The sequence below is a fragment of the Pseudochaenichthys georgianus genome, chromosome 13 (genome assembly GCF_902827115.2).
Source record: "Pseudochaenichthys georgianus chromosome 13, fPseGeo1.2, whole genome shotgun sequence".
In the NCBI taxonomy this organism is placed as follows: domain Eukaryota; kingdom Metazoa; phylum Chordata; class Actinopteri; order Perciformes; family Channichthyidae; genus Pseudochaenichthys; species Pseudochaenichthys georgianus.
In genome coordinates this window covers 2,564,384-2,591,259 of record NC_047515.1, presented here as the reverse complement: position 1 = coordinate 2,591,259, position 26,876 = coordinate 2,564,384, and the positions used below count along the sequence as shown (strand labels likewise).

General features: G+C 44.3%; 2 protein-coding genes across 2 annotated transcripts in view; one reads left to right on the top strand and one right to left on the bottom strand.

The window, feature by feature from the left end:
* Positions 1–3,509: 3,509 nt before the first annotated feature.
* Positions 3,510–4,205, bottom strand: LOC139432848 (uncharacterized). Its single transcript, XM_071205267.1, has one exon. The coding sequence runs from the start codon at positions 4,203–4,205 to the stop codon at positions 3,510–3,512; it is 696 nt and encodes a 231-aa protein (XP_071061368.1).
* Positions 4,206–12,560: 8,355 nt separating this feature from the next.
* Positions 12,561–26,876, top strand: part of LOC117457517 (neuroblast differentiation-associated protein AHNAK-like) — a 64,727-nt gene continuing 50,411 nt past the window's right edge. The window contains 1 exon segment of the mRNA XM_071205305.1: positions 12,561–12,787. The gene's annotated coding sequence lies outside the window, so the exon portion shown is untranslated.

The window sequence follows — 26,876 nt, the reverse complement described above, 5'->3', positions numbered from 1 at the left end:
TGCCATTTTGTTTCATGAAAGTCTCAAATTCAGCACTTGTAAAACAGGTTCCGTTATCTGACACCAAAAACACTGAAACTCTGACGTAGCTTTTCAATGGTCACCTGTGATGTAGCTGACTTCACTGGATAAATATCCATCCATTTTGAGTGAGCATCCACCATCAGTAGAAACATCTCTCCCAGGAAAGGACCTGCATAGTCCACATGAATTCTCGTCCAGGGAGACTCCGGCCACTCCCAGGGATGTAATGGTGCTGATGGTGGTGACTTGTGGTGCTTTTGGCACTCCTCACAAGACTGCACTTCCTTTTCTACATCCTGGTCCATCCCCGGCCACCATACATAAGATCTAGCCAGACCTTTCATCTTTGACATGCCGGAATGTGTTTGGTGCAGTACTTTCAATATCTTTTCCCTGCCTTTGTTTGGTACGATGACTCTGGCTCCCCAGAGCACGCAGCCATCCCTCACACTCAGTTCCTCTCTCCTCTGATGATACGGCTTGAGAGGAGCCTCAGTCACTGAAGGCCATCCCGACAGGACATAACCATGAACTTCAGACAATATTACATCCTTAGCTGTCCAGTGTTTTATTTTGGCTGTGTCCACGAGTGTGTCATCCAGAAGATCAATCATCATGAGCACTTGTTCTGCGGTCTCACTCTCTCGCACATCTTCCGACAGCGGCAGTCTGCTTAATGCGTCCGCATTAGCGTTGTTCTTTCCTGGTTTGTACACAATGTGATACTCATAGGCACTCAGGTGCACCGCCCATCTCTGAACTCTAGGGGAACCCATCTGTGGAATGGGTTTCTTTTCGTTGAAGAGAGATATCAGTGGCTTGTGATCTGTATAGATGGTGAAAGTTCAACCATACAAGTACTTGTGGAATTTCTTGATTCCAAATATAACTGCTAAGCCTTCTTTGTCTAGCTGTGAGTAATTCTTTTCAGCAGGCGCTAGGGTACGCAACATGAACCCCAAAGGACGTTCAGTTCCATCGTCCATTACGTGTGATAAAACAGCGCCCACCCCGTAAGGTGACGCATCACATGACATAATTAACTCTCGGTCAGCAGAGTAATGCACCAACACTTCTGCTGAGTTTAACAGGGCCTTTGATTTGTCGCAGGAGCTCATGCAGTGGTGCCAATAGTGTAGCTAAGTTTGGCAGAAATGTGTTATAGTAATTTAGCAAACCTAAGTACGACTTGAGTTCAGTAACATTTGTGGGGTTGGGAGCCTCCATGATGGTTTTGACTTTCTTTTCCACAGGGTGAAGTCCCTGTGCGTCCACTCGATGTCCCAGATATTCCACTTCCTCTTCCAGGAAAGTGCACTTGCTCCTTCTCAGACGCAATCCTGCCTCCTCCAGCTTTGCCAACACCGTTTCGAGGTTCTGCAGATGGTCTTCCTCATCCACACCGATCACCAGGATGTCATCTAAATACACTGCCACGAAAGGAATGCCTCGCAGGATACCTTCCATTGTCCTCTGAAATATAGCTGGGGCTGATGCTACTCCAAAAGGCAGTCTGTTGTATGTGAATAAGCCTCTGTGCGTATTCACTGTTAAGTATTTCTTTGATTCATCATTAGGGATGCACGATATTGGTTTTTTGAAACTGATACCGATAACTTCCTGCTTCTCAAGACCGATACCGATAACCGATAATAAAAAAAAAAAATTACGCCACTAATTATTTTAACGCATGTGTATTGTTTTTCCTTGGCTAGTTTCAGAGCGCATCGAGTTTAAAATACCATCTACAAGCTGATGCTGACAGCCCCGCTCCTGCCGCCCGCTTGTGGCAGACCACACTTCCACGCTCACCGGACACCGACTGGCCATCTGGAGGACCGGGAGGGTGTGTGTATGTGTGGCCCGAGCGAGCGAGAGAGAGACCTTACGTGCATTGTTGTTGTTAGCATCTGGTGCTAGCTAGCTACGCTAACGGATATAAGGAGCTGTTTAAATGAAAACAGAGGAGCGACATTTCGCCACAACTGCGCCGAGCACTTGACTTGATGCAGGAAGCCAGACAGTGGGACAGTGTACGAAAAGTCAGCACACTCAGCACGGATACATGAACATGATTGCAGCTTCCAGGCAGCTCCGGTTCGAGCATATGCCTTCAGTTGCACATAGCTCCAACGCGCGCGTGCACACACTCACACTCACACTCTTTGTATTGTATTATTGTCTTCGTACGCTTTTAACACACCATCGTAGCGATGGCGATGTTTCAGGTGACTGATCAGGTTCGAAGTATTAGGGAGCGCTGGATTTGTGAAGAACTCCCCTCTTCCTAAACCACTAATACCACAGTACTGGCAAAACGGGAGGAGCCGAGTGAAAAACAAGCGCCCCTCATCCCAATCCACCCACACTGCAGTATTTTTTTCTTTTTTTGTACCCAAAAAATATATTGTATATTATCGGGGCTATTAATACTGGTATCGGGTTTATCGGGATGACGTCATAATTCCTAATATCGGACCGATAATTATCGGGCCGATAATTATCGTGCATCCCTATTCATCATCCATGAGTATTTGTTGGTATGCATGACTCATGTCCAACTTTGTGAACGTTCTGTTTTCCTCCTGTCAGTGCTGCAAACAGATCTTCCATTCGGGGTATGGGGTATTGTTCAAGTGAGGAAACTGTATTTACAGTGAGCTTGTAGTCTCCACATAGCCTTACTGTCTCAACAGGCTTCAGTATTGGAACCACTGGTGCTGCCCATTCTGAATGTTTAACAGGTGAGATTACTCCTTCTTTCAACAATCTGTCTATTTCTTCATCTACTTTGGTGCGCATGGCATACGGGACAGACCTTGGACGGAAGAAACGAGGGACTGAATCAGCCTTTACATGGATGGTAGCGTTCATACCTTTCAGTGTGCCAAGCTCCTCTTTGAAGACATTTTCATGTTTGCTCAGTACTTGCTGCAGCGATTTGTCCTCTGTCTTCAGGTGTTTCAGGACTCGGGATTTGTGTCTGAGCTTGATTTCTTTCCAACTCAGATGTATTTCCTCCAGCCAGCCTCTTCCCAGCAGACTGGGGCCGTCCCCTTTAACCACAATGAGGGGTTACCGCCTTTGATGTTTGTATTTCACTCTAACAATGGCAGCTCCGACCACCTGTATAAGACTCAATGTGGATTTTGGTTGGTCTCAAACATGGACTTTTTGTGTCTTTCCATAGTTTTTGGAATGTCTGTTCATTCATTATTGTGAGACTACAGCCAGTGTCTATCTCAAAGTTAACAAACTTACTATCCAGGTTCACTTCAACCATGTATGGGTCTACTCGTCTCAGGTGCACTTCACTCATGCGTCCCAATCTGAACCTCATCTTATTCAGAAAGAATGTATCTTCTTCTGAGCTATCACTGTGGCTCTGTTGCTCTTGTACTTTATGAGAACGGTGATATGTGGTTTGCCTCCTTTCTCTCTTTGGGTCTGCATTTTTGTTGCTGTTTCCATTCTGTGTAGATCTACTACGACAAGCTGTGTCCCATTTTACCACATGCATGACATTTCTCTTGTTTAAACTTACAGTCTGCTGCTTCATGCTTGGTTCCCTTGCATCTGTAACACTCGTTGGTAGGTTCTCTGTGTGCATAAGCCTCCTGTAGCTTTTTATCCATGTTGAAGCATTTAGCTGTGGCCCCTTGGTTTTGTATCTCCTGTGCATTTGTATTTGCCGTCTCTGACGCCACAGCAATTGACAATGCTTTTTCAAATGTTAAATCCGCTTCTGATAAGAGTCGTCTCTGAATCCGATCTTCATTTATTCCACAGACCATCCTGTCTCTCAACCTCTGCTGCAAAGTGTTACCATAGTTGCAATCCTGCACTAACCGACGCAGCTCAGCCACGTATTCCATTACTGACTCATTGGGCTCACGGTTGCGGGAGTCAAACTTGTACCTTTGCACAATTTCACTAGGCTTTGGGTAAAAGTGATTTTTTAGCAGCTCCACAAGTTGTGTGTAAGTCTTATCCTTGGGCTTATCCGGACTGAGGAGGTTTTTCATAAGGCTGTATGTTGATGATCCCACAACACTTATTAATATGGCTCTTTGTCTGTCTCCATTGTCAATTTCATTAGCCTCAAAAAACTGTTCCAATACCTTACAGTATTCTTCCCACTTCTGATGTTTTGCATCAAAAGTTGCCAGCGTGCCAATCATTGCCATTGTGTGTCAATGAATCCTCTCCTCCACCCGCAGACGTTGCTAATAATTTGAGCTAGCTGCCGCTAACGACCCAAACCTGCATGTAAGGTGCTAACCAGTCAGTTCGGCATGTCCTCTTTGATCCCGTCTTGATCCTTGTCTTAATCCTCTTCTTAATCCTCGTCGCCAATAATATGTTGTATCTTGTGATCAATAATTGTATGTCCACAACGTAAGAGTAGATTTAACTGGTTTACTTTGGTAACATGCTTCCGGGACTTCCTCATGGGAACGTATACAACAGGCTCTTTTAATACCAAGAGTGAGTTTGCCTCCTGCTGGACAAATGCAATAACACGTAATAATAACACAAGGTAAGATACCACACAAGACATGAAACTCAAACTATAAGTGTTAATTGTGTCTAAATAACTCAAAATTAGGTATTTATATCTAAGAATATGTTTTGGGGTAATGACAGTTCAGCTACCAATAGCAAGGTGATATTGACCTGTATGTTTCATATTTGCACATTTGTATATTTGTAAAATGTGTAGCCTACTGAAGGTTAGACAGGAAACCGGTGCAACCTGAAGAGTAAAGGGGTCAAGTCCGTCAGAAAGCAATGACTGTAAGTGTAAGCCTTACACTTATACTGTAAGGATTAGTAACATATTTATTTCGTTTATGTGATGACATTTGGAGATGGTTAAACGGTGTAAACACAATGAGAAAATGCGTTAGCATTCGCGCTAGCGTTAGCATACATGCTAGCGTTAGCCATACTAGCCTGTACACATGCTTATTGCACAGCTAGCATTAGCTATATTTACCTTGTTTACACTTAGCGGTCCTATGTATTAATCTGCGTATGTTACACTTGCATATGAGATCATCACGTGCCTTGTATCTTCTTCTTTTTTTTTCGGGCGACTGTGGCTGCAAGGGAGTGCGGTCGTCTTTCCACCAGAAGGTTGTGGGTTCGATCCCAGCCCATGCAGTCAACATGTCGATGTATCCTTGGGCAAGATACTTAACCCTGATGGCATGGCCAACGGTGTGTGAATGTGTATGCGTGTTAGTTCCTAGAGTAATATACACTGCTCTGTATGAATGGGTGTGAATGGGTGAACGACATGTAGTATGTAAAGCGCTTTGAGGGGTCTTAAAGACTGGATAAAGCGCTATATAAGTACAGTCCATTTACCATTTTTTTATTGTTTCACTCTGTTTGAATGTCAGTGGACTGCAAATAAGTCAATAAAAGAGCATGGCTGCTCATTCACTGGCTCTCAAAAGAGTTTGGCTGGCTGTTTAATCTATGTTCACACTGAGACAGTATAACACAGAGAGAAGAGTACACTGTCCTATTGTGTAAGTACATACAAGCAGGTCACACAGTATGATCGATCACAAATACATAAACTCTGTTTTTATTAAAAAGTACAGGCTGCATGTGTTCTCAGCCTTGGAGAAACTTGATGTTTTGGCACATGTGTCTGAACCTCTCTTTAGCGGTTCATTAATAAAACAGATATTTCAACGTGTGCCTACTTTGTTCATGTACTTTTGAGGTTAGTTTCAGTATTTGTGTGCTATAATGTATTTACAAAGTGTGAAGAGGAGGCAACTTTAGAATAGGGAACCTGTTCTGGTCAATTAGAGTCAAACTAATAGCGTATTGGTTATGAACAAGACTTCACTTTAAAATAGGGAACATTTTCTTAGATATAAATACCTAATTTTGAGTTATTTAGATGCAATTAACACTTATAGTTTAATGTCTTGTTACGTAAAAATAGATCATATTTGTTAAAGGTGGGGTAGGTAAGTTTGAGAAACCGGCTCGAGATACACATTTTGTTATATTCCATGGAATGCTCTTAACATCCCGATAGCAATGAATATCTTAAGTGCTTTGACAAAAAATCCATAAAAAATTTCATCTGTAGCTGTAGAAGCCGTAATACTGTAAAAAATATTTTTTACAGTATTACGGCTTCTACAGATGAATTTTTTTTTAAGATGGCCTACCTGCTTGTCAGCCTTCCATCGGGGCACAAACTTATCTTGTGCGCTCATTGGTCATGTGCGCGTTCGTGTGTGTTGGAGGAGGGGCTCTGTAAGGAAGTGGCAGATGTTCTCCGGTTGTGTATTTCCAAATTCTAGCGATCTCGAGCCGGTTTCTCAAACTTACCTACCCCACCTTTAAGTGTTATTATGGGAGAATTTCTATTCTTGTGGTACTTCTGCCTCATTAGGCCCATATTGAGCAGAGCATATTAAGACCAAAACTCATGAACAACAACTTCCTTACTTGCAACAAATCAGCACTAATTAGAGGGTTATTGAGGAAAAACTCTCAACGAATGGCCTAGTACTGGGAGAATATGGTCATGTAGAATAAGGCATTAATAAGTGTTTTATTATTACTAAAGAGCCAATATACTGCTAATATGCATGTTAATTAACAACTAGTCAATGGTGAATTTGTGTACCTTAATATAAAGTGTTACCGAAAAAACACAAAATCAATACAACACAGCAGACACAAATTATTATACATAAGTAAAGATAACATAAAAACGATACGGCCCCCCCTCCATTCTGTACAGAATGTTTAACTGTCCACTGTTTTATAGATTTGTAGAAAGAGTTGAGAGATGTTCCTCAGCTCTGTGGGTTCAGTGCTCCTAAGCCTGAGAGGCCGACTGCCCAAAAGATACTTTCTCCATAAGGTAACCTACCATGCCGGCTGGTAGTGGCTCTGGTTGATGAGTTTTGATTTGTTTAATGAATTCATTGAGTGAGTTCTTCCCTGGAGGTGTGCTGTCTGAGCGGTGGGTGGTCTGACTGGTTTCAGCCGCTCTAAGCCCGCTAACAAGACCCTGCTGGGCCACCGCTAAAGCCTGCAGCACCACTAACAATGGAGCAGGGCTTTACAGAGGGCCGGGGCAAACTGCTGACTGTCCACTAGTGCTAATACACCCCCATTCTGTCCTGTCTGCTGCGGTCGCCTCTCACACACACACACACACACACACACACACACACACACACACACACACACACACACACTCACACAATGTCTCTGTGGTGGTTTGCAGCAGAAAAAGAAAGTTCACTGGTCCATATGTTGATATGTACACACACTCTGTCAATCTCCCTTTCTGTTGACCCCCTCCTCTCTGTGCTCTCCATCCCTCTTTCTCCCTCAACCCATCCCTCTCTCCCCCAGCCCGGGACCCTCCACCACTCTGTCCCTCTCTTTCTCTCTATGTGTGACCCACAAACAGTGTAGCTCGGTCTTCCGTGGGCCCAAACAGTCAAACGGATCCCGCATCGCCTCTGACCCCCCCCAGCCTCCCCATCTCTGCCGCCCGGCTCTCCCTGCCCCACAGCCCGTGTTGGGCTCCTCACCCGAGTGTTCCCTCCATCGGCCTCCTGCTGTGGACCATGTGTGACTGTCTGCGTGGAATATTCAGAGTCTCCTGGACGCCTTCCTCTAACTCAGGTCAGGATGAATAACAGGATATAACTCCAAATGGTTACACACAACTTTTGCAAAACAACAGTTTCCCTTTTTTGTAGATAAAAATGGAAGATATGTGTCATCATAGTGATTCATGTGTAGGACCAATAGTCACATATCTACTGTGAGGGTTGAGCTTTGGAAACAAATGTGAAAGATAAGTGTTCACAATAAGAACTGAAAAAAGTCAGTTGGAAGCAAGGATATTAAATTGAACCTAATATGTTTGAAATGTATAACTATTGCATTCAACTAACCTAATACAGTTATGTGAAATCTGTTGACATAATACATTTAATCAAAGTTCATGTTTCAGTGTTTTGAGTTAGCTTTGGTTAATGTTAGGCAGTTCAAACTTTGAGTAAAGTTGATTATTCCTTGGTGAGTTCAGAATTAAATAAGAAATCCTTTAACGGTCTGAAATGAATTGACCTCAAAGCACCTATTGTTGTCACTATTTTTGCTTTTATTCTTTTGTACTCATGTCTACTGCATGTCATACGGTGGTGAAATGCAGTTCTCAATTGTTTACTTCATATACTGTATGTATATACTGTGTGACATTCTGATTGGATTTGTTGGAATGTATTATTATTTACATGCTAAAACTTGAAGTGACCTACGATGAGTAAACAGTGGTAGATTCAGGGACATGAAGAGGGACACTTTATAGTGTTATCACTTGTTCTGTGGTTACCAAAATGTTTGGTAAAGTTTCAGTAACTGAAGCTTCTCCACTCAATAACCGACTACAGAGGTTACTGTCCATCCAATGTTCATTTATTGGGACGCTGACTTCTCTGTCCACTGTTTTTAGACAGGAAGGAAGCGGACAGGATTGTCATTTGGTCATTTTAGTTTTCCTACTACATTCTTACATCTTTTGTTTAAAATCTGATGAGGTTTCTAAAAACTCATTAAAAAAAATGATGAATGAATAATGCAGTGAGATGGCATTTAAAATGGCTCCTTATATTGTGGCATTTATTAACATTTAATACAACTTAATCAAATGTATGCAACGCTAGAGGAACATAATAGTGAAGTGAAATGCTGCAGCTCAAGTCTTTGTTTAGTGATGTCACCTAAGGATAGGACATTCCATCAAAGTGACCTTTTGTTTAATGGGAATCCTCTCTGGTTCCTACTTCACATCCTCTCAATGGGGACATCGACTTCAACTAAACTATAGTATATAATTATATATATTATTACAAACTATGAGTGACTTCTGAAGCGTTAGACAAGACAAATCTACAAATCTTGTTCTTTTTTACAGCCTCACTATATTAATAGATGTATTTTATATGCATATATATGTACATATATACTCAAGCATTTTGAGAATTGAATTCCCCACATTCATCTCTATTAATATCCAGAGGTCAGGTCAGCTCAGGGGAAGGTCGTTCAGCTGCAGGTCAGGAGGAGCTGAGGGAGGAAGTGAGCATTGTGTCCCTGAACAGTTTCTGTTGAGTTGATCTGCACACTCTGAAGAGTCTGAGCTCAGCAGAGACAATGTCCTTCCTCTTTGTGTCCCAGCATTTCCGCTCCCTTCAGAAACCAAAGGGATGACACTCACACACTCACACTGTGATTTGTGAGAACAAAGTCTGGGTTTGGCCTTCTACAGCTTTCTTTATTCTTGACCTCACAATCCTTCGCCCAATTGGTGTAAACTTCCCTGTGCCAAACTAGGACTGCCTTCCAGGGAGAACCTGAACATGTGCGTTTCTCCATGCCATGTGTATCAATCTCAATTGTACTATGGGCCACACTGGGACCTGAGAATCACACCAGGGGCCGTCCATATATGGTTTATTGACATGCTTTTATTTGAAAAAACATTTTACGCAACAAAAAAAGCTTTTGATTTGATCAAGTGGGCTAACATAGAATACACGTTTGGATCCGACCTAATCTTAAATGGAAGTTCACATGTTGAACCAATGTGGGCATGATATGTAGTAACATAGACAACATGTTCCAGCAGGCATCTTTTCTGTGAAGCAAGTTTCGCTATAACTAGATGGCCCTCATCTTTCAGTCTGCCATTGATTGTAGCCATTCAAAACAACTCTTTCAATTTTGGAAAACTAGTTCTAATCATGTAAAAAGGATCATACATATTGACATCGCTCCCTGCTCATGCAACGGCGTATAGGCAATAACACAGATTTGGATTGTTTACACATCTTTCTATGTAACGCACAACCGGCTCCAGTCTCTTGGCCCAAGTACGAGCTGATGAGGGCAGAGCTAAGGTCTGGTGGGACCTTGTGCCCCATGCCCACTGAGCTGCCCCCCCTCACCCCATCACTCGACTCCTCCTTAGACTCCCATTACCATGAGCACTGGGTGTGTCACTGCCATGTGAAGAGTAGTGGTTTTAACTTGGTGATGACACATTTTGGTTTATAAAAAAGCATCATAGCGTTGCAAACGGATACCTGCTCTCTGCCTCTCCCCCCCCCATCCCTCCCTCTCAGCCCAGCCCTTGTTTCAGTGTCCCGAGCCCCCCCATATCTAAATCCTGGCTTTGTGTGCGAGCTGGAGTGCAACAATGACCATGTTAGCTGACACAGTGCCGGCTGCCTGATCTGCGCTGACAGCGTTTCTGACAGTTGTTTTTACTTTACAGAGTCAGTTTAACTCATTTGATCCAGCTGCATTTCATCCAATGGATTGAATGCTTCCCTCTCATTTCACCTCAGTGGGTGTGAGTCCTCGCATGAATGCATCTTGAAGTCTGGGAGACAGGTGCTGAATATAAGTCTAGATGCAGCCTATAGAGGTGTACCACCTGTGGATTGAACCCGCATGGTGTCCAGTAGACACCATGCTGAAGCGTCCTTGAGCAAGATACTGAACCCCACTGGCAGAGTGACCTCTGACCCCAGTTGTTAGAGGGAAAGAGAATGTAGCTACTGGGATCACATAACTAACCCCTGGGCTTCGCCGTGAGAAATGTCCCTTAATGAGACACACACCACTGTAAAGGCCTTGTGTCCACATAGTGTCTTTTTCTGGCAGAAAGGCAAAGTCTCCTCCCAGCGTTTCTTATTGTTTCTATGACATCGATATCTCGACAACACATCACCGTTGATGTATGACGGACACAAAATGTTTCAACAATTAACATCAATCAAAAGATGCTTTCTCTCGCACTTGAGTTTCAACGCTTATATAGCGAGGAGGCTGATCTGTGAACGAATACACAAGTCTCACGCTCACTGGTGGCAACGGTCAGTGTTCTCCCGTCCGATCCGTTCAAAGACATTTCACTTTTTTTTTTTTTTTTGCATTCCATCTGACAAACACGGTCAAAAACAAGCTTCCCCCTCCAATGTGTACAGTGACGTCTCAATGCGTTTCAGAAAAGTTGGATATTTTCAACACGAATACCAAAAACGTAACGAGACAGTGCTTTTTCCTGAGGCACCGTCATGTGGTGGCATGCGCTCTGTTCTCATTGGAATCAATTGAGAAAAAATACTGGTGCTGTGGCCCTAAAACAAGAATCACAAAACGATTACATGCAACCACATTATTTGTAGATGTTTTGTCTTTGCTAGCCTGGGTCCCATATAAGGGAGGGGTGGGGGCCTCTTCTCAGGGGGGTTGTCTTGCTGTCCGGCACATACAGGATAAGCCTTTATCATTTGAACACCTATGCAGCCAGCTGGTCCATAACAAATCATCAATTAGAACAAACAGACAAACACCAATGTAAAGACCGATGCATGCAGACTGGAATACACAACAGCAGTTGCTTTCCTGTAAGTAAGCAACACTTTCTCTCAAATTAGATCCAAGGCCTGCTGCTACTATTTTCGGCCATTTGAGATAAAAATAACTTCCCAACATCACTTGTTGGAATGTTCATCCCAGCACCTTTGGGATTGTATTAGCGCTTGTCTTTTGGTTTATTTTGGCTTCCAGTCAGGTTTGAAGTTAGATCTCTAAGCTGGGACATTGAGATCCAACCCACAGACACACAACTGACTGGAAAGAAGGCCCGTGTGTCTAATGTAACACAACATCAGTGGGTGTGTTATTCAAAGAGCATTCATCACTGTTAACAGGATATATCACATTAGTTCAGAAGTGGGGTCGTATGAGGTGCTAAAGGAGAGCATACCCTAAACTAGACTGTGCTTTCGAGAAACTGAGTATCAACACAGAAGCAAATCCTACTATGAATAAAAACCTCACTTCAAACACGCGAACAATCACGTTATGGCTCATCATCCTCTCTGCACTCGAACATGGAACCTCAGCAGCATGCTGTTGGGAAGTGGAGGCGCATTAGCCAAAGCAGAAAGGCTGACCTTTGAGCTTTCACTTTATAGCCTTTAGTATGCATTTTTTTAAATGATATATCATTACCCGGATGTTGCTGATGTAGCCAGGTCTATGTCTGTCCGTTACTATATCACTTTAAAGGCCCCTGCAAGCAGGATAGGAAGACCTGCAGTTATCTCCTGATGATGATCACCTTGTGTCCTTTAAAATCCAAACTGACCTAATAGCATGGTTCTTGTTTTGATGTTTGTTTCTGAATTGTCAAACTAGATGAGGCTTTTTTATAAAACCACGACAGGGTTATTGATGTTTGTGTCAAGATTCAGAGAGGGAAACAGGAGTTTCACGGCTCAGACAGACAGTCACACACTTTGTTATCTTCTTCTCCTCCCTCTTTATCGAAGTGCTGCTGCCCCGCCTCTTACTGCCCTAATATGGGGGCATCTCTCTGCTATCTGGCCAATCAGACGGCTGGATGCGTCCCTCCTAAGGATGCCATGGTCCCAGGCCAGGCCTGAGGTTTCAGAGGGGAGCAACAGGCTGGCTGGTGACAAGGGGCAAAGTCTTTAGAAAGAGAGAGGTCGGACGGATTCAAAATACAAACAACAAGTGAAAGAGAGCGGCTGAGCACAAACAGGAAGTGCATGTTTGAGAAAGGGAGTCAGTGAGAGATAAGAAAGGAGAGAGAGGCTGAGCTCTGCAGGTGGAGGTCTGCCACCTTTGAACCCCTGGAGGAGGCACGCTGAGGCTGAGAGGAAAGGTAGGAGCATGGCTGTGCTTTAATCAAGCCTGGGTGCTGATGACACCCGACGGCTCTCTGTGGGTGCTCTGTGCGGAGAGGGAGCAGCTGGGAGAAGTCATGCTTAAAGTGACTGATCATTTAGTTTGTCATTTAGTTTCAGCCGGATCACTTTTTACATTTTCTGAAATGTTGCTTAAACATTGAGCAGCTCAGGCGGTGCTGAGAGCAGAGCCGTTCGTAAAGCAGCTTGCAGACGGCTGACTGGGGAGAGCTCAACAATAGCGGGCTGTTTAAATGCAAAGACAGTTTTAGGAAGACAGCTGTCGCTTGTGTTTATTCCACCGTGCCAGTTGTTGGTTACAACACTTGAGTATTCACTGAGGTTTAGGGTAACTATTTGCATGTCACGATGCCGCGTGTTTTGTAATGTGACCTGGGTCGAAAAGCACTTGGACATTATTTTTGGCCGTTATTTAAACCTTGAGACGTGCCAAATTGGTGTGGCCCACACAAACACATGGACCACAACATTTGGAGAAAAGCACGTTCATGCTAATGTCCCTGAGTGATAAAGTGTCCCAGTCCAAAATCAGTTTAAACAGGCTCATACAGGGCTGCTGGTGGCCGTGGCGGTCATTTCCAATAGCCCTTGTCTGAATGTTACATACCGGCGACAGCTGCAGTGTGGTGGTCATAGGATCTGCAGCAGCTCCAGCAGCCTGGTATGTGTGCTGGCCCAAAGTGGGCACAGAGCTGCTGAGCCCGAACACTACTCTGTGATGGAGGACCACCAGTGCTAGTGTCGAACCGATTACATAATACGCATTGGCTCTGTGTGAACATTCTGACTCGAAAGAAAAACGTTTATAAGACAGATTTTCTTTTTCTTTGCATCCTTTCCTTTTTTTTTTTTCTTTCCTTCAGGATCAAAATGAATTCTCATTAAGCTCCTTCAGATTCAAACAGATTTCTCAAAAATATCTGTTTGACAGGTTTCAACAGTTTCCTACTTATGGTAATTGTTGGTAAACGGTTCGCTTCAGTAAGTGTTACTTAAATGCAACGTGACAGCATCGGCTCAGCTAGGCAGCAGTGAGCTACGGAGTCCATAAACAAAATGGGATGAATATTCAGAGTCCAGGACAGTCGAACTCCTCCCTGGCCTACAGCTGTGTGAGCACCTTTTCTGGTTCTGTCAAAGGTGATCATGTTATGTTACACATTATAAAATGAAAGCTTCAGAAAGAATAAGGCTGTGATTTTTCCAATAATATTTTATAGCAACTGTCATTATTCTAGTTCCCTAAAACAGATGTTATGCACCCTAATGGTTGCACAGAAGCTTGGCTGCAGATTTAGTTTGTGTTTGTTGAAAACGTTTGGAGATTTGTGTTGTTGTTGTTGTTGTGCACTCTCTGATGTCATGCTTTATCATGTTAGTGCATATGGAGGTTCAGTTTGTTGATGTCTCTGCAGAGGATATTGCCACCTCTCTCACTCCATCTTACGAACAGTAAAGGGAAGCCAGTCACTGAACTCTGCTCTAATTCTGCGGGTCCAGACATTCACAGGTCGGATGCTACAAATACAGCCTGAGGTGTCAGACTCCTGTGGCACGTTGTTGTTGTTGTTGTTGTGGACGCTTTAATAAATCATAATCTGTTATTTTGAGGTCTTGTGTTGCTGGACGATGTGAAGATGATATCAAATGTGTGTGTACGTGAGCTGAGAGTAAATGTCGTAAAAAATGAAATGATGGATGATGGTAGCAGTTTCCTGGCGACAGACTTTGGGTGGTGGTGGTAAGGGGTTGAGGGTGGGGTTAATTTTAGAGCAGGAAGAAGGGTCAAGAGTGGATTGGGCCGTTTGGGAGGGAGACCTCATGAGGAAACATCGCTTGGCGTACGTACGAGGGAGAACTTCCCTCCGAGCCGAGAGGACTGTTCAGGAAGGAAGATGCATGTAAACAAACGACTGGAGAGCGTGTCAGCTCATATTTGAGTTACGACTTCAATGTTCAACGTTCCAAAAATGATAAATACAGTAGATCTTTGCAGAGGTTTCTTTTTATCTCTGAATGACTACATGGTGTGTCCCAATGTGTGCCAAGTATATCTGTCCAAAATGACTGCTTCCTGTTTACATGTAGGCCTTTCCTGTCCAGAGCCCCACGTCAGCGGGTGTGTCTTGTGTTGACCATCTGATGTCTCAGAAGGCCAGAGGGCATGCTGGGATATATCTCCCTGAAACACTTTAAACATAACGCTGTTTGGTGGACGCTCTTATCTGAAGTTGATCACAGCAGCAACACTTCCTAACTGTTCTGCTCTGATGGAGTCGAAGCTGAGAACCACTGAAGTCTTTAGCTTTTCATTTCCTCTCCTGCTGAAGCAAGCGCAGCACATTTTAAACATCCAGTCATTATACTGTGCTCACATTCATCTCCGGAATGCCTTTATGTTCGTAGTAACGGCATTTGGGGCAGCAGTAGCTCAGTCAGTAGGGGTTCAAATCCCCATCTGAAGCACAAACTGGAACGCACCTTCTCTCTGGAACCTCTAGTGCATGTCTATAGGTTTTCTTTGTGCATGTGAGTCTGTCTATGTTTGTCATTGTAAAATAACACCAGGGTGAAGAACTGAATTTCTCCTCTGGGATTAATAAAAGGGATGAAGCTCTCAATATCCTTGTTAAATTATTTTACCAACAAAAAACCCTCACAAAGCAAGTGTTGTCGACATATCTTGAAAACTCAACTCCGAAAAAAAGTTAAAGGAGACATGTCATGCTTTTCCGGTTATTGCCCGTCCCCTTGTGTGTTATGAAGGTTTTTCTGCATGTAAGCGGTGTGCCGAGTCAAAACCCTCAAAGTACACCCTGTAGGGAGTAAAACTCTAACACAGAAAATACCTCCCCAAAACGCCTCGTTGGTGAAACGTCATTGTCCATTTTTTACTTCCTGGGTGCTGTGTCGTAGAAGCACCCAGTAGCCACGCCCAGAACTATGACGCGATACGGTCATGCGGTACCCGGAACCAAATGGGCCAATCCGCGGAGCCGTTACGTTAAGTCCGTGGAGCCGTTACGTTAAGCCCCCGCTGATTGGTCCAAATTGACCAATCCACGACTTCCTCACACACTCAGTGCAGAGAGCTCTGCTGATGTCTCCTCCCTGGCTGCTGCTGATAACAGACAGTTGGGATCTTGGGGAAATCCTCTCTGCAGACCCATTCTCACAGCGTTCATCAACCTTTCTCTTCTCAATATCAAGCCACACTTATTGTTTTTACTTCGGCTGTGACTTTGTGTGTGCTCAGGGTGAGTTTGGCTGTGTTTCGCTGTGTATCGCTAAACAAGGAAATCTCACCTCCACGGAGCTCAGCGCGATTCACAACGTCCCGACTGGTCCCGACCAATCGGAGCACACTGGGCTCACAGGGAGGGGGGGTGCAAGAGCTGCAACGAGCCGTTTAGTGGAGAGAGTGAATACTGCTGAATACACGTACTTTACAGAGATGCTGTATGCGAAACCAATGTGAGTTTGGAAAATTGCACAGTATAAATCTATTCTAGTAGACCTCAACAATGGAATTATGATCAGGGGAAATGGCCATGACATGGGACCTTTAAGCTTAGTTGTAGCTGATCCTAGTACTAGACTCCTGGTACTAGGATGGGTTCAAAGCAGAGAACACATTTCACTGTGTGCTCTGCATGTGTGACCATTAAAGAGGGTTTCATCCCTCCCTCCCAATATTATTATTATTATTAGAGTCTTTATCGTATAGAAATTGCTTTAAGGGCTCACAAAGAATCAAAAATATATGTATGATTTAATTAAATTAAATTAATTGTGGCAATGATTTATTTATTTATTTCTCTCTATAGCTCGTCCCAGGCTCCGTAGTACATTTTTACCTCAATATATAAACTTGTCTTTCTGTGGCACTTCTAGGCTCTGTTCTTAGGCACCTGCAGCCTTGTGACTATTATCATTAGGGAACTCAGCAGGGAACACATCCTTTTCCAAACTTCACATCTAGTGTGTAACGATATGGGGATTGGAAGGCTTTCTCTTTTAAAATGTTCACAGGCTAGGTAGCACAAGTAAACTGACCTTTACTGTATATGTCGAGGTTAAACCAGCAGAGTGTCTTTCCAAAAACATGTCCTTGTTACTTTGAAGTATACACAGACCTCACTGTAAACACTTCAATGTGTTTAATACTGAAGTTACTAATACAAATCCCCTAATAACAAAGTTTGACAGAGATCAAATAAAAAAATGCATGTATTGAATGAAAGTGGAAACAGAAACACCTGCAAAACACCACCACTTTCCAAATCAATAATAACTGATGGTGGAAATTCAAGATTTTTTTGAAATTGTGCGAACTGCCCCTTTAACTGTTATCTATCTGACTGTTCATTGGCTTCCTGCCTAGTGTTCACTGCCAGCATGTGTGGTATTTATTTATGTTGGAATCAACCCTCATGTCTCAGAGGCTGAGTACACTGCCCTGTTTTGGAAGAGGTTTCCATGGAGACATGACGATAACATGATGACGATGAGACAGTACTTCTTTTATTTAAGAAAGCGGTAGTCTCCCACTTGTACTTTACGGGCTCACAGTGAAAACCTCTCCCTCTTTATTATTCTATATCAAAAGACTACAAATGATTTTCTATTTACTTATTGTAAACTTATTGTCCACGTCTTTTACTTTTACCTTGTTTAATTTCTATTCTTGACATTACGTAAGTGAATTCACAGAGTACACAAGCAGACTATCAAGGATACACTTATTGGAGAATGTTGAATAACATACTGGCAATATGCTGCTGTGTTGACCTTCGTCAGTCTAATTAAAAACATTCTGAGTGTTTTGATGACTGATTTCTTTTCAGAGAGTATTTGTCTGCTGTCTGGAGAGAAACAGTGTTCTTCCTCCGGCTTCAGATTGTCCCACAATTAGATTCAGATTAGATTGTGTTATGTACTCAAGCAGCCTCCAATTGTGAACGAGTGTTGAGGTATTTCCTCTGTGTGTGAACTCTCGTGCAATACGCAAGAAGAAAGCCTATTTCTGTGGAGATCTGGCCTCAGCTGATAATACCGTGCTCCACAAATAAATCCCAACCCCACATCCTCAGCTGTCCCTCGTGCTGCATCCCCGCTGCACGGTGTTACGTCTACGAACGTTATCAACTTTTAAAGGGCAGATGGGTGGTTTTTTGTTTGGGTAGACACCTGATGCTGGAGTCCGGCTACTACTGAGCCAACTATAACATCATTAACTTGTCCATGTCTAGTTGGCCTGGAGCTTCAGGGTTGAGGCAGTATTGCAATTTTAAACAGGACAACAACAACAAGTATTCCGCTCCATCACAATCCCTGAAAGACGTCTCGAGCAGTCTGAGGGCTCACAGCTTCACAATAACACTGACCGTGACTTGACTTGATGTGAGATCGAACCAAGGATAATATTTGTATACTTCATTCAGTGACTTGCAAATATGGAGGAAGCAGCTCACCGTTGTTATACTGCTAAAAAACAGTTACATTTACATTATTCCGTGTACCAAGAGTGGGACCTGGGACTTTTGTATACTAGACACATCTGTAGACAATTGACAGGATGAAACTTTGTTAGTGAAAGTATTCAGCTCTTTTGGAGAATCATCCAATATTCACGTTCTGATGAGAGAGGGGTGAACCTCAAACAGGGGTCCTAGTTGTATGTCCTGTTTCCTAGCAGCAACATGCTATTTAAACCATGAAGTCAATCTTTCTTGAAATAGCACACTTGTTAGTAAACAGTTGCTTATTTGTAGATTTAGAAATTACGGAGCAACATTACTTATTTTTCATTTGGATTCGTAGTGTCCACATGTAAGTCCAATATTCACCCTCTTTTAGCTCTGTTTTTGTATTAAAGAAACATACAAATTTGACATGATTGGACAATACTTGAAACATGTGATTTTGAAATGACTTCCCAGCATGCATCTGTACAGTCACGTCAAGACGGTAAGTCTCAATGTGTGGCATTTGTAAGAACTCTTTCAAAACCCACTTCCCAAAGACCTATCCTACTTGATCCATGTGTGGTGAATGCATGATCTGACTCCTTTAGTGAGAGTTTCAAGCAAGGCTTACCTTGATCTCCACATGACCCGGATGTTTTATATGGAATTGTATTGTCTTATTAAATGGAATGTAGGGCACTGACTGACATGATTTATACTTTCACTAAGGTGTGAGGACCGCAGTTGTGGAGAACATGTATTTATTTCTGTCGTGTGATTGCACCGACCACTGGGGACCATAGCCGCTTTCACACCAAGTACTTTGCCGTACTTAGGGCTGGCACTAAGTTCCCCCATGAAACTAAGTACAGATCGCGTTCACACCGGAATACGTTTGCTGATGGAAGATTACGCAAATGAAGCCGCTGACGTCACTTCTTCTTCTTCTTCTGCTTTGGGTTTACTGGCAGGCCCCAAACAACTTCACGGCGTATACTGCCACCCGAAGTCCCGGGCCGGAAGTCCCCGGAGTTGGGGACTGGCTTCAGTAGAAGCTGCTGGGACTTCCAGCAGCTTCTACTGAAGCCTTCCGAGTAAATCGCCAGAACGCCGACACCTCCTCATCTCCACCGCCATTTTTTTTGTGTTGCCATAAGTTATTCTCTCTCCGTTGGTGCACGGGGCTAATGCTAATAATGCTAATGCCAGCAAATACAATGGTGGCTTTACAAAACCTTTCAGAGTTTTACGGGCGTGGTTTGCAATTCGCCCAGCCGATAGAAATTGGTACTTTTTTCTCCAAAGGATAGTCCCACCTCTCTAGCAGGCACTAAACATGGGGGTAAAAGTTCTCGGAACTAAGTTCTCTTTTTGGTGTGAACGCAAAATTCCAGGCACTAACGGAACTAAATGGGAAAAGTACAGGGAAAAGTACTCCGGTGTGAACGCGCTGGTACCACACCACTAAGAACCGCCTGCATTATCAAATGCACTCATAAACACTTAATCCAGCTGTTAGACAAACTGCAGTGTCTGACAGCACAAAAACAAGCTCTTCAGACTCAGACCCATCCTGAGAGCCGGTAGGCAGCGAGAGACTCTTTGGCTGCATGGTTGCCTCTGATCCCGTTAGCAGAGAGCTCTGGATCCTCCTTATTGGTATATGTTTATGGTCTTCAAATTAAGTTATGTTTTTAAAAAAATGGTTTACTCAGAAGAAAATCCAACTGCAATAAGATTAGCAAATATATAGGATTCGTTGGTGAATCAACATGTCCGAAGACATTTCATGTTTCTCACACCTCTAACATGTGATAATAACCTGCAGGTTCATGTCCTCTGTGTCTGTCTCATTCAGTATTACATTCTGCTCACTACTAAGATGTAGTGTGATATCGAATCCCACTATTACTTATTCTACTATGCTGATTGTGGCGGGCATCAGGCGTGTGTAGACCTGCAGATGTGTGAGTCTGATCTAAAAAAAGAACTGTGAGGCATTTCAAATCTTCACCTCCTCCTCCTCCTCCATCCAGCCATTCCACCATTCCTCCTCTCCGTTCAGGGAGTGCCACCTGCTGCCGTCCGTCTGTCTGTCACACAGAGCTGCAGTTCAAACTGCTTTAGGTGCACCGAGCTGATAAACATTTAGAATTTTTACTGACATTTTCAGTTTTTCTCTACAGGTCTCAGAGATCAGGAAACTATTTTTTTATTGTAAATCACCACGTTGAGAGGAACTAAATTGCGTTTTTAGGATACAAATGTACAGACAAGATTGCCATCCTGCATATTACTTTCACCAACGTGTCTCCTGGAGAATCTTGAATCACTGCCATGACTATTGCTCATTTGGACTCTGCCACTGTCAGGACATCCGTCTCAGTGCAATGGGTGCACCTGCTGTTGCTGCTGCACCTGACACAATGCCGGAAACTCAGCACAAAAATAACAGATAGAAGTCCTGGTCATCAACACGGCATGCTGAACATCTTTGTTTGACAAGTATGTCACCAAAATTGAATTTGCTAGTGAAACTAAAAGAGTTGTATTTAAACTTTAAGATTTAGTGTTTAAAATCAGTTTTTTTCAATCTGATTATTTTTATTAAATTGCACACGGACCATTTATTCACAGCAGTTACATTTGTAGATGTTTGTTGACATGAAATGTAAGGGAAAGTCTGGCCGTGCTCAGTGTCTAGATGGTTATTGTAGAGTTATCAAGATATTCACGGGTACCATTTAATTATGTATATATCATCAGAGATCTAGCTCTAGCTCAGGGAAGGTTTTGATGTCTCCGTTCTCATCCCTTCAGATCAGATCGCTCCATGTGTGCAGGGTCTATCCCTTCAGAAGTTGTTCTATGCCATGAATACCTGTCCCTGCTCCTCTGTGACTGATACACTGACCGCCGGCCAGCAGTGAATGTGTGCTATGTGTTCCTGTGACCTGCAGGACACCAGATACCTCCAACCCGCCCAAACAGGCATCCAGGCTGACACCGTACACGTCTAAACACACACGCACACATTCAAACACACAGATAGACTTTCTCCCTGTGCACAGACACAAATACACACACATAGCTAGGCCTGGGCAGTTAAAGAAGTGGACACATGAAGGTAGGACTGTGAGGAATGGCATTGCTGGGGGCCAGAGTGATGGAAAGTCACGTGATTCTGTGTAACTATAGCACTTATGACTGGCTGATGGTAAACTGACCAGGAGACAGCTTCAGCAAAATCTTCAGATAAATCAATGAAATCTTAAATATTCTACGAAAGACTAGTATCTGCCGAGGTCCGGCTGTTTGCATAGCCGAAAAAAGGACCTGTGGATTTACTGCAGCTGTCAAAGTTGGTCGTTATTTCTCACCACATCAAGTCAACCCAAGGAGTTTGCCATCTTTAAAACACAGCAACTATCCAAGTAATAGGGTTAGGGAATGCTCCGGTATTGGGACAAAATTAACATGGGATCACTCCGGTCATTGTACGTACTTCGTCTCACTGGAATATTAACCGTCAGATTGAATACAACATCGACCCAATTTCTCCGGGCAATGACGGGAGAGTTTTGAAAGTGACAAAACACTGTTTTCACACATTTAAAAACACTTAAACAATGTTTACCCAGGATTCAGGCACCTTCCCTGGCTTGTAAAATGTGGTGATGCGCCCTGGAGGTATCAGACTATTTAAAACATGTATACCCAGGATTCAATCACTTTTCCTGGCTTGCAAAGTGCTGTGAAGCAGCCTGTTCTCTGGGTGCAGTCTGGGTGTGCATGGAGGGGTTTAGTCCAAGTGAGGAGTGCTCAAGTGTGGGAGGATGTGTAACGCAGAGGAGGGTAAAAAAAAAAGTTAAAGTGTGAACCTCCAGCAGGGCAGGTGGTGCTGTGAATAAGGCCGAATATTGATGCTGGTGTGCGGACAGTAAAGCACCACAAAATCCACCTCCTTTAAGTGTTACCAGGGCCATGAGAACATCCTGCACAGGAGGGTGGGTGGTGCTGCTGTGAATAAGGCCGAATATGGATGCTGGTGGGCGGACTGTAAAGCACCGCAAAATCCACCACCTTTAAGTGTCACCAGGGGCATGAGGTTCTGGAGGGTGTGAACATCTGGGTTTAGTCCGTTGGGGAGTGCTTAAGTCCGGGGGTCCGGGGTATCACGGTGGGCGAGGTTATGAAAGTATGCATAATTTTCGAAATTCTCGAAAAAACGGCTAAGTGCCAACGGAGGAGGGGCTACAAAAAGCTCAAGTCTTCGGCGCTTCCGGCGGAAGCCCCGGAGACATTTGCACCCCCCCGTTGCATTTTACAACGGAGAGGGGAATCGAGACCTCCCTTCCTCCGTCGAAAAAATGCATTCATCTTTTCCAAGCTACCATCTGCACGAAATCGGAAACCCGGTTTTTGAGAGCACTTTGAAAAAAACGGGCTATTTTCCATCATGGAGAAATCATAGAGGAATGCATCCGCTACATGAGCACTTTGGATCGGATACAATTGTTGCCTGGAGGACCCCCAATCATGGTTCTTGACAAACTTTAAGTCTTTGAACTGGTCTCTGGGTGAATTCAAGGGGAGTTGGCACGGAATAATGAGACACTATTTTCGGATACATTTTATCCATTTTCACCCCTTCCTCTGGTTCTTCCAAAAGTTAACTTAGACTTTTCCTGACTCTGGGTGAATGTAAGGGCAGTTGTCAGGGGACTGTACCTGCATTAAGAGACTCTATTTTGGGATACAATTTCTTCAATTTCTCTGATGCCTGGAGACCCCCCCAGCCTGGTTCTTAACTTTAAGTCCAAACTGGTCTCTGGAGGAATGCAAGGGGAGTCGAAAGGGGACTCTTCTTGCTGTTTGTCTTGTCAAAATTGAAGGGTGTGTTTGAGGGGAGGGCCCTGGCTGTTTCGGCAGCCTCCGCTCCTCTCTTCTCTCCCTCCCCGAGACCAGCTTGTGCTCCCGCTGTAAAAGGCAGGTGCGCGGGCACCCACTGCCACTCACTCTGAGGCTGGCTCCCGAGCAGCGCGTTCTCCCCGGCAGTCCGCCAGCAGAGGAAAAACACCCACCTCTCCACCTCTTCCGAGGGACGAGGGAACCGCGCGGGGGGGTCTGCTGGAGGCTCCTGCCGGGTGCTCCGTCCTGCGTTTCACCGGGACCTGGCTCCAACACTCGGAACTTTGACTCCAGCGTGGTGTGGCTGCCTCGCCCTGGCTGTCCACCGTGCGCCCTCCGGGTACCTGACTCCCCTGCCTCCTCCGGGGGCAGGTGTGAGGGGTTCAATGCCTCCTCCCCCCGCTGCGGTGAATGCCGGAGCGGGATGGAGCGCCCGGAGGTACTGTTGTCCCCACGTTACCATGTTGTCTGGAGGATAGGACCGAGAGATGACATACTCTCTACCCGGGTTACAAGTCACTATTTTCGGACACTTTCTTTGCTTTACCCCGGTTCTATCACTCTTTCCTCCTTTGATCATAAAACGTGTTTCCTGCTGGGGTACTGCCTGGTTCCGGGGCACCCCAAACCCTCTCATGGTCGGGCCACCATGAATTGATGCATCGGACCCAATGTTGCCATCACCAGCCCCGCGTTGGTGCGGAGGTCAGACCATTTTGCCAGGTGGTAACCCAAGTCCTCCTTTGGTCCGTGTACCAGGCATTGAAGCATCAAACTTGTGTTGCAATTACCAGTTACGCTAACGCATATAAACGGAGAAAAACAACAGAATTGAAATACAATTAACTGTGTCTGTTTCAGTAAGGATGCCCGGTGTGCAGACTCTTCTATCTGGCTTTGAACAAGCACCTTAAGCACAAACATGCAGTGCGGAACTTGGAGGAAAGAGGCATCATTCTTAAAATGGCCAGTGGCCGAATAAATGTTCGGACCAAACCCCGTCCCATCACAGGGTGTTCGTATGCTGGAAAGAAACTGCACCGTCATGTCACTCATGGCCACCCTGAGTTATCCCGAGATGAAGCACATCAGGTCCTGGCAAGGCTGAAGCATAGTGTGGCCCTGCAGTTGCTCCATGACCTCAGACAGACTAATCCCATCATTGGAATGGCTACATCGTTGGATATAGACAATGAGGAGGAATACCCGGTGCACCCTCCACCCTTCTCCCCACATACTGAGTGTGACGAAGAGGACTGCAGGCAGGTGATGCTGGAAAATGTGGCATTGAGGGCTCAGAAGGATGCCCTCATTGATGAGGTGAAGACCCTGTGCTCCAGGCTGAAAAAGGGGCTAAAACCCTGTGCTTGAGGAAGAGGAAGAATGTATACGATTTAAGGGCCTGGCAATCTCAAGGACCTCCGGCATAAACACAGCAGACTCCTGTAGTCAGACCCCGGTCAAGACTGTCATGCGGTCTCCAGCAGCCTCTGGTAGTCAGACCCCTCTCAAGACCCCGGTCAAGACTGTCATGCGGTCTCCAGCAGCCTCTGGTAGTCAGACGCCTCTCATGACCCCGTTCAAGACTGTCCTGCGGTCTCCGTGCTACTTCAAATGTCTGAGTGGGCATCAAAGTGGTACGAAACTAGCCATGGAATCTGCTGGGCAGTCCCACCCTGATCCAATGCAATTTATTTGGTCGCAGCGAGAACCTAGCCCGAAACCAGTGTAATATTCTTGTTTTCGTAAATATGTCCTTTTGCGCTACATTTCAATGCCAGAACAAACATCTCATCATGTGATTGACCAATGTAAGACCATGTGTATTTCAGGACAGCGACACACTTGGCAGCATTTCATTTGTATCTATGTTCGGGACACGGTGCATTGGTTGGTGCACTGTTGTTGCTTTCTTCCGTTTCACTGGAATGTTCTGCCGTTTCCGCTCTCAAGACCCAAATACATTTTCTGTTTCCTGGGAGGGACATTCGACCGGACTTTAACCCTTACAAGCATTAGTAGACATTGCAACTAATTATTGGGAAATGTTAGTTTTGCAGGTGTACTTCTAACCCTAGCATAGCCTTGGGCATTTTGGAAACATTTTGGCTTGGGTTGCCGATGTAGAGGAATGACCAGGACTATGGAAAGAATCTAAAGAACGTTGTCCCAGAAGCTTCAGAGTTACGGCCATGTCACTGTTAGCAGGCTCTTAAAGTCCACATTATAACTGAGCCTGCCGTGCAGCTACACCTTCTTAAGAATGTTGCTGGAACTAATTTACTGATATATGATACGGTCCTGTTATGATGGCATGTCAGGGGGTATGCTGCATATAGACGTATTAAAGGACCACATGTATTGAAATAGTACCATGAATAATTCAACTATCACTACTGCTGGACAGTAAGTGAGACAGTGAGTGAGGAAATGATTGCTCATATCATTTTAACTTTTGAATATGGTAGGGTATTATTAATTATTATTATCATTATTATTATTATTATTATTATTATTATTATTAAGCAAGGCAAGGAAAGTTTATGTATATAGCCCCTTTCAACACATGGCAATTCAAAGTGCTTTACAAAAAATGAAAGACATTAAGAAAATGGCATTTAAAAACAGTCATTAAAAATCAAAGATAATAAAAGAAACATTAAAAGAAAAAATACATGAATACAAGTTACAGTGCAGTTTAAGATATTAATAGTTCAATTAACAGCAGCGGCAAAAGGAAAAGTCTTTAGTCTGGATTTACCAGGACCTGCAGGTTTCTGGTAGTTTGTTCCAGATGTTTGGAGCATAATAACTGAACTTCTCCATGTTTAGTTCTGACTCTGGGGACAGGAAGCTGACCAGTCCCTGAAGACCTGAGAGTTCTGGATGGTTCATCATTTAGCAGGAGGTCAGAAATGTATTTTTGGCCTAAACTATTCAATGCTTTATAAACCAGCAGCAGTATTTTGAAATAAATTATTTGATACACGGGAAGCCAGTGTCTTCCTTTACCGTACATCTCCCTTTAAGAAGGGCCAACCATTTCTCAATAGGGTTTAGGTCAGGTGAGGAAGGGGTTAGGTCAGGTGAGGAAGGGGTAAGGTCAGGTGAGGAAGGGGTTAGGTCAGGTGAGGAAGGGGTTAGGTCAGGTGAGGAAGGGTTAAGGTCAGGTGAGGAAGGGGTTAGGTCAGGTGAGGAAGGGGTTAGGTCAGGTGAGGAAGGGTTTAGGTCAGGTGAGGAAGGGGTTAGGTCAGGTGAGGAAGGGGTTAGTTCAGGTGAGGAAGGGGTTAGGTCAGGTGAGGAAGGGGTTAGTTCAGGTGAGGAAGGGGTTAGTTCAGGTGAGGAAGGGGTTAGGTCAGGTGAGGAAGGGGTAAGGTCAGGTGAGGAAGGAGGCCATGTCATTATTCTTTCATCTTTAATAATACCAGCCCATACCAGAACCCACCTCCACCTTGCTGTCACTGAGTGGAACTGGAGCTCTGGGCCCGGTACTGATCCAGCCATGGGCCCATCCATCTGGTCCGTCAACAGTCTCCCTCGTCTCATCAGTCCATAAAACCTTTGAAAAATCTGTCTTCAGATATGTATTGACCCAGTCTTGACGTTTCAACTCGTGTGTTGTTCAGTGGTGGGTTTAGCCTTCCTCTCCTTGGCCATGTCTCTGAAC